We start from the raw sequence: 7,645 nt of genomic DNA on the forward strand, positions 1-7,645 counted from the left end.
TTGTCTGATTAAGAAACACATTCTCCGAGCTAAAATTATGAGACTTCTTAAGTGGTCAGTAGAAAGAATTTATTTTGTTGTCGTGGGGATAGAGTCAACTCTGAGGGTCTAAACAAGAAGGTGAGAGACTTTCAGAGCATAGTCATAATAAAAAGTCAATTTTAGTTTTGGTGATATTAGTTACATTAAAACAATCCAGAAAAAGCCTTTACGTTATTGGCGGGTCCAGGGGTGAGCGGAACGGAATCTGACCCAACCCTGTTCCTAGCATCATTTCTCCCTCGAGGGAGGGAGAAAGAGGACCATAAGAACGAGGTTGAGTTTGGACTAGAGTCCAGGTTCCCGTAGGTTTGGAACTAGATTGGGTCACTTACTCTAAAGCTTTTACGAGAAGGGAGAAAGCAATGGCTACGAAAGGCAATCTTTCCGCTGTGCTTCGTAAAGTCGACGATCTTAGCTTGGTAAGAAAGCATACTTTCGTAATTCCTGTTGTATATTAAATCTGAGATTTCAAAACAAATTATTCGTTTTCCTTTTGCAGGAAGAACGCCCTATCCCGCAACCTGGCCAGGGCGGTAGGTATCTAAAACTTTTCTCTTTGTCTCCACGATTTTTCCTTTTTCAAGGTAATTTCTTACGGGACGCAACGTACAAGTAGCTCGATATTGATTTTTTTTTCGTGAATTTCCTCAAATCGCTCCCTTGAATTGCACCATTATTGGAATATAAAGCGAGAGAATTTGCAGTAAACAATCAATACGAGACATCAGTCAGGTGACTCAGTGAGTCACTCGAAAACAAGTCAAACTTTTCAACGACAAAGCAAAGTTAGAGTAGTTCAGAATTTTCTCTTAAATTGGTTTCCAGGTTTTCAAAGATAATTTTAAAAGAAGTTGTACACTTTTTTTTTTTTTTTTTTTTTTTTTGCAAATAACTAGTCTGAATTTTGATATTTGACTTGAATTTTCAAAATACTTTTTTTGACAAACTATAGAGGTGCAAATTCAGATGCAGGCTGTTGGGATCTGTGGTTCAGATGTACATTACTGGAAGAAGGGAAGAATTGGAGACTTCATCCTGATGGCACCCATGGTTCTTGGACATGAGTCAAGTGGAGTGGTATCTGCGGTTGGTGATGGGGTGACACACCTTAAAGTTGGTAAGTGTGATGAATTCTCCAAGGGGTAGGATTGCAGAAAAATTCTGTGCTAATTTGATTCTTATTGCAGTGGAACAGATTCAGTCTGGGTAATCAAGCATTGGTTCCATTTGCTTATGTTTTTACCAGAGTGTCTTATTAGCAATTTTAGATACATGATATGTCAGCACCTTTACAAAGTTATTTAACCCTTTTACACCCAATATCTCAATAGTAATTCTCCTAACTGTCTGTCATACAATTCTTATGATATTAGTTTGGAGAATTTTATATTGGATCAACTAGTAACCCCCTAATTGATATTTTTATATATTCTCGTTACTTGTTTGCTAGATATTGGGTTGATATTGTAAGGAGAAATTCTGTCTTGCTCACTTGTGGGAGTTTAAGGGTTAATTATGTTGCTCTGTTGTGTTAGGTGATAGAGTGGCTATTGAACCCGGTGCTGGTTGTCGTCAGTGCTCATTCTGTAAAGAAGGTCGGTACAATTTATGTCCAGACATGAAATTCGCTGCAACTCCTCCAATTGACGGCTCACTCTGCAGATACTACTGTCATGCTGCGGACTTTTGTTTCAAGTAAATAAATATTAATGCAGATATGCTGAAAATGTAAAAAGAAAATGTTTGCATTCAAAACTGACTTGCATAGCAGCTACATCTTTGTACCAGTAGTAAGTGGCGGGCAACAAAGCGTGTTATGAATGGGATGTTGACACACTGAAGTTTACACCTAGTATATTGTCAAAATTTTACTGACAGTTCAGTACTACTTTTTTTATACTTCAGTGAGAGAGAGACCCTGAAAGTGATGTATGCTGCAAAAAATCACAACATCATGTGCTAACATTATTTAGTCTTGGTGTTCTCATTAGGTGGCCACTCTATAAACTATCATGGTTAACTGTATATCTCCTGCACAAGGGGCCAGAATAGGGACCAAGAAATAATTGTTTTTCATTTAATTTTAGAAACCAGTTAGCTCAGATAACTAAGAAAGGAGAAGGCTTAACTTTTCAGATTTTGGTTCATTTTGTTTGCTTGTTTGTCTCACAGGGTATAATCTTCACTTAACCTTATCACTCTTACAATCTAGAAATCATTTCCATAAACTTTTCACAAACATTTATTACAATTCTTGATCAGAGAATGCTTAAAAATTGATAAAATATCAACATCATATATCTGATATCAACCCATGCTCATCATAATCAGGACGAAGAAGAAGAAGAAGAAGATATCATCAGGGCTGAAAATAAGAATAAAAATGCAGTTTCATAAAACTTTGATCACTATCATTAATAAATCAGTGATGTAACTGTCTAACAGTTGTAAAATTCGTCCTTTCAGACTTCCAGATCATGTGTCGTTCGAGGAAGGAGCTCTTCTTGAGCCACTGTCTGTGGCTGTGCATGCATGTCGCAGAGCAGGTATCTCCATTGGAAGCAATGTACTTGTTTGTGGCGCAGGTGAGAATATGCTGGTATTAGTTTTAGTGTGTTTTAAGACAAGTGAAAAATTCAAAAATGGTTTCTTCTTGTCATAGAAATGAACAGTTCTTCATTTAAAGTACTGGCTGTTGAATATCAGATGAAAAATACAGCGCAGCACAGTCAACATTTGAAATTAAGTTGGGTCACATTTGTCCCCAGCATTTTCCCTTTTTGAAGTTGACAGTAGTGTATCTATATAATGAGTAAACATTTAGTAAAACTAGAAACTAGTGGAAAAAGATTTAATCTGTTGTCAGTAATTTCATTATTATTATCATTACAGGTCCCATTGGTTTAGTCAATCTCGTGACTGCTAAAGCATGTGGCGCAAGCAAAGTGGCTATTACAGGTGCACACTGTTCTTAACCTTTAAACTCCCAAAAGAAGTTAACATGTAACTTCTCCCGTTATCAAGCACATAGGTAATGAGAATACTCAAAGTTATCAGGTAAAAAGTTGATATCTTGATCCAGCTCTTAGGGGTTTAGCTAAGATATTACATCTCCAGCTGAACTTTCAAGTAAGGCAGCTCAAAGGTGGTGAACAATTGTAAGTGGTTAACCTCAGTAGTGCACGTTGTACTTTACCATGTGATTGCCGGCCAAAAATGGAGCCGGCAATCATCCAACAAATTTCGCCGTCAGCCAGTGCTTAGCAACAACCCTGAGCACTTAGCAACAACCCTGAGCACTTAGCAACAACCCCGAGCACTTAGCAACAACCCTGAGCACTGAGGAAATATGTAGCAGCTAGAGGGGAGAATTAAAGAACAGATCTTGAGAGTTAATGGGTTGGATATTTACAATCCTCTTTAAAGGAGAAGTGCACTTCAGAAAGTATACAACTTTTATCACCACCTTTAAGAAATATTGAAATTATCACACTGGCCAAAAATTGCAAGATTTGATAGAGTAACTAGACACAAAATGGTCAAACTTAAGGATGATTTTCCCTGAGGGAACAAGGTTTAATCTGTTTTCACAGATTTGCACTGTTCTCAGGTTCTGGTAAATAAGACCTTTTGAATATGAGCTGATTATTAAAGATTGCCTTTTTTCGCATTCAGATATTGATGAGGGTCGACTAAACAAAGCCAAAGAACTTGGTGCTGACTACATCTTCAAAATAGACCCCACCAAAGACAGCCGCGACATAGCCAAGGAAATTGAAAACAGCCTGGGTGCTGCTGATCAAACCATCGAGTGCACTGGAGCCGAGTCAAGCTTCCATACGGCAATTTATGTATGTATTATGGGATGATACAATGTTGATTTCTGAGCAACTGCGCACCCACCCATCCCCTAACCCAACAACTGCACACCCACCCATCCCCTAACCCAATAACAATCAACTGCACACCCACCCATCCCCTAACCCAACAACAATCAACTGCACACCCACCCATCCCCTAACCCAATAACAATCAACTGCGCACCCACCCATCCCCTAACCCAGTAAAAATCTACTGATTACAAGTGAGATTTTATGTTGGCTTAGAGGAGGCCTAGGGGTGGATGCACATACTTGCATTTATCTGTTTTATGCAATCCTCTGAACTGGCATAGTAATTAATTCACATTTCCCTAAAAGCCACCCTATGCCTTATGATGGATAAGTTATGGATGAAAGAATTTTTACCTAAGGTGTAGGGTGAGCTGAAAAAGGAATTGGCCGGCACCGCTGAAGGGGAAGTGGTGAGGTCAGTAGACTTGCAAGAAGAGAGAGATTTGCATGCAACAGCATAAGAAAAGTCCTGAGAATTTCCCAATGGACAATAGCATTTCTGCCATGAGAGTGCAGAGTTATCTGATTTACTAATTTGACATGTGGTGGCTTTTACACAAGTGAGAATAGTTAGTTACAGAAACTACAGTGAAGCTGCATACATCTTTATGTGCTTAATTTATATCATACACTACACAAACCGTCAAAAGCAAACAAGTGGATACCAAACAAAGTGAAACAAAGCAAAACAAAATAAAGCAGTAAAAGACAATTGTGACTGAAACACACTGCCACTAAACTGGACTCAAACAGACCCAGAACTAAGCCTAGTTTTGTAAAAATGGTTGTGCCTGGACTCACAAAAAATAATGAACCAAGCGAAAAATCTACAAAATGCAAAATGAAACCTAATATTTGAAACAAAAGAAGCACATAATACATAAAAGCTATAAGAATGCAAAGACTCAAAGGAAAAGCAATTATGTTATCCTGGTGCCTTCATACAGGTTAGGTGGTTTTAGGACTGGAAAAGTTGAACTGTTTGTAACAGTACCAGTATTTATTACACGACTCGGGCAGTCAGAGGGCCTATAACTAAAATCAACCAATCAAAATGCTCTATTGCCAGTCAATATTCTCTAAGTATTGGGCCGGGCACTGTCCCGAATGGTCCCGAATGATACCACACTTGTGTTCCTTTGAACTTCAGTCGTAAAATAAATCTCTTATTAACCAAGCTTGCTCGGGACCGTACTGGAAGAATATCGGCCCTCAGGCCAATATTCTCCCAGTACAGCCCTCGCGCTAGGTTAATAAGGTATATTTATACTCTGTATCCTTAGCCTAGTAATCCTCCTTGTTTCTTTCAATGCTTTTGGTCATACCCATGCTCCTGTCTCCACCTAACCTTATGCAGCTACCTACATGTCCATCTGTGAGTTCATCTTCATGTCTAATTCTATGCCCACCTTATGCATGCCATCATGCCTACTGGGATAACATAGAGTTAGCACTCTGTGTCCCTTAACCTTGTCCTCATTTCTACTGACAATATCACCCTTGAATCATGCAATAAGGTTACAAGAATAAAGGAAATGATCATCAACTAATGAAGTTCTTGATTATTTTACCAAAATTCTCTCTGTCAGCACCTTAGGAATTGTATAGAGAACAGTATGGAGAATATGTATACTGATGTTATGGTGGGAAGGAAATTTTGATTTTCAATTTTCAGGCTACAAAGTCAGGGGGAACACTTGTAGTAGTTGGAATGGGAAAGCCAGTCGTGCAATTTCCTATTGTTGATGCATTGGTTAGAGAAGTGGATATAAGGGGAATATTCAGATACACTAACTGGTATGTTCAAAAAAGATTTCGATGATATATTACATTAGATCATCTTTGATCACTTTGTTCCTCTTTGTTCCTCTCACTTTCTCTTCCCTCATCCTGCCTTCTCTCATCTCTTCTATCTCAAACTGAACCTTCATGCCCTGTCTTCACCCTACCCCACCCCACCCTTCCTCGGATCACTTCCTGTCTTCCCTTCCTACACACCCTTTCTTCTGTTTTTCTCCACTCATTTACCCTTTTTGAATTTTCTCCCATCCTTTCTAATTACATGTATCTCTTATTCTTCTCTTCACAGCTTGCCTTTTCTCTTTTTTTCTTATAATAAATACATCCCATATAATTTGGTTATTGATGCCACATTTAAATTCACTCAGCTTCTGCTCTTTTCTCAACAGACATAATTGCATTTTATTTCATTTTTTCCCTTAACAGTTATCCTGCTGCCCTTGCATTAGTTGCCTCTGGAAAAGTAGATGTCAAACCACTCATAACACATCACTTTAAACTGGAGCAATCACTTGATGCTTTTGAGACTTCAAGAACTGGTGCTGGAGGAGCAATAAAAGTTATGATTCACTGCAATGAGGAATATCAGAATTAAAGTACAAACATAATATATGCTGAACTGTTGTCTCGAATATACCTTAAGGTTGTTTTCTTGATCTGACACCAAATTCTTGCAACTAATCTGCAAGGAGATGTATAGCAGCTAGAGGGGAGAATTGACAATCAGATCTGGGAGTCGTAGGAAGGAACACGTTAATGGAAAACTCATGCAGCAAGGACAATAGTGGGTTTAAAAAAAATGCATCCAGGGGCATAGCCATCTTTTTGACTTGTTGTAGGCTGGCTGCCTAAGAAAGTTTAATTTTTGTTTTAATATTTGCAAGAATCATATTATAAATTAAGTGGTCAGAAAAAATTTCAGGCCCAGGCCTACCTGCCTTTAGGCTAGCTTCATCGCTGACATCTTTACACCTAACATATCATTGGTGCAAGTGGTGGCTAAAAGATGAATATAGTTTTCATTTCAAGAAAGTATTACTGACATGATTGACAGTGTTAGGGATTCCATTTTTAGTCACATCTATAGTAGCTGAGGTGTTAAAAGGAGGAAGGTTGAATCAGGGGTCTGAGCTCTTGGTGATCCTAGTCTTTAAAGGCCAAGTAAGCTTACAAAAGGGTGAATTGAAATTAGTAGACTAAAAAGCTAGCACTGATAAAATTCCATATCATATCACCTAGTGCAACATATGAAAAAAAGGAGAGATATGGCAATTAAATAATATCAGCAAGAGAAAATAAAAACCCATCTGTATTTTTGTTTTGTTTTGTTATTTTTTTGTACAATGTAATAATGATTAACTTAAATACAATTTTCACAGCAAAAGCTATTTTTATTGAGCCTACTTAAGTCTTGCTATACTGGACATTCTACTTTTGGTTGACTCTGGCTGTTATGATTTAAAAGATAAAAGGTAGAGTCAGCTGAAGAGCCTACTGACCCATTTGACCAGAGCTTTTTGGAGTTTCCATGGCAGAAGTAACTTAGATTATGGTAATGCTATTTTTTTTCACTGCTAGTTTTGCTATTCTATTTTGTCAATGCTAGTCCATTGCAGGTTTTCCTAGCATATCTATTATATTTCCTTGACAGTTGTTTTGCACCTTTTGATTTGAGGGAGGGGAGGGGGGGGGGGCTTTTCTTTATTTGGTCTAAATGTGAGTGTGCTTGATGCTCAAAAGTGTTCAGTTTCAGGGTACTTATAACCATCTCTGTCTTAAACAGGCTGTTTCACCTGATTAGCAGCCATGAAGAGGATGTGAACTGGGGCAACTCACTCACTAACTCATGTTCTCTAACCCTTAATAGATAAACATGTAACTTCCCCCTATAATATGCATACACGATCCAG

The 7,645-nt window shown here is 38.1% G+C and overlaps 1 protein-coding gene across 1 annotated transcript; it reads left to right on the forward strand.

Moving 5' to 3' along the window:
- The first annotated feature begins 327 nt into the window (after positions 1-327).
- LOC111328518 (sorbitol dehydrogenase) lies at positions 328-7,052 on the forward strand. Its single transcript, XM_022932976.2, has 9 exons — positions 328-461; positions 542-575; positions 995-1,159; positions 1,578-1,737; positions 2,509-2,627; positions 2,935-3,000; positions 3,718-3,893; positions 5,611-5,732; positions 6,162-7,052. The coding sequence occupies exons 1-9, from the start codon at positions 405-407 to the stop codon at positions 6,328-6,330; spliced, it is 1,068 nt and encodes a 355-aa protein (XP_022788711.1). The 5' UTR covers positions 328-404; the 3' UTR covers positions 6,331-7,052.
- Positions 7,053-7,645: the final 593 nt, after the last annotated feature.

This window comes from Stylophora pistillata, chromosome 8, assembly GCF_964205215.1.
Source record: "Stylophora pistillata chromosome 8, jaStyPist1.2, whole genome shotgun sequence".
Taxonomy (NCBI): Eukaryota; Metazoa; Cnidaria; class Anthozoa; order Scleractinia; family Pocilloporidae; genus Stylophora; species Stylophora pistillata.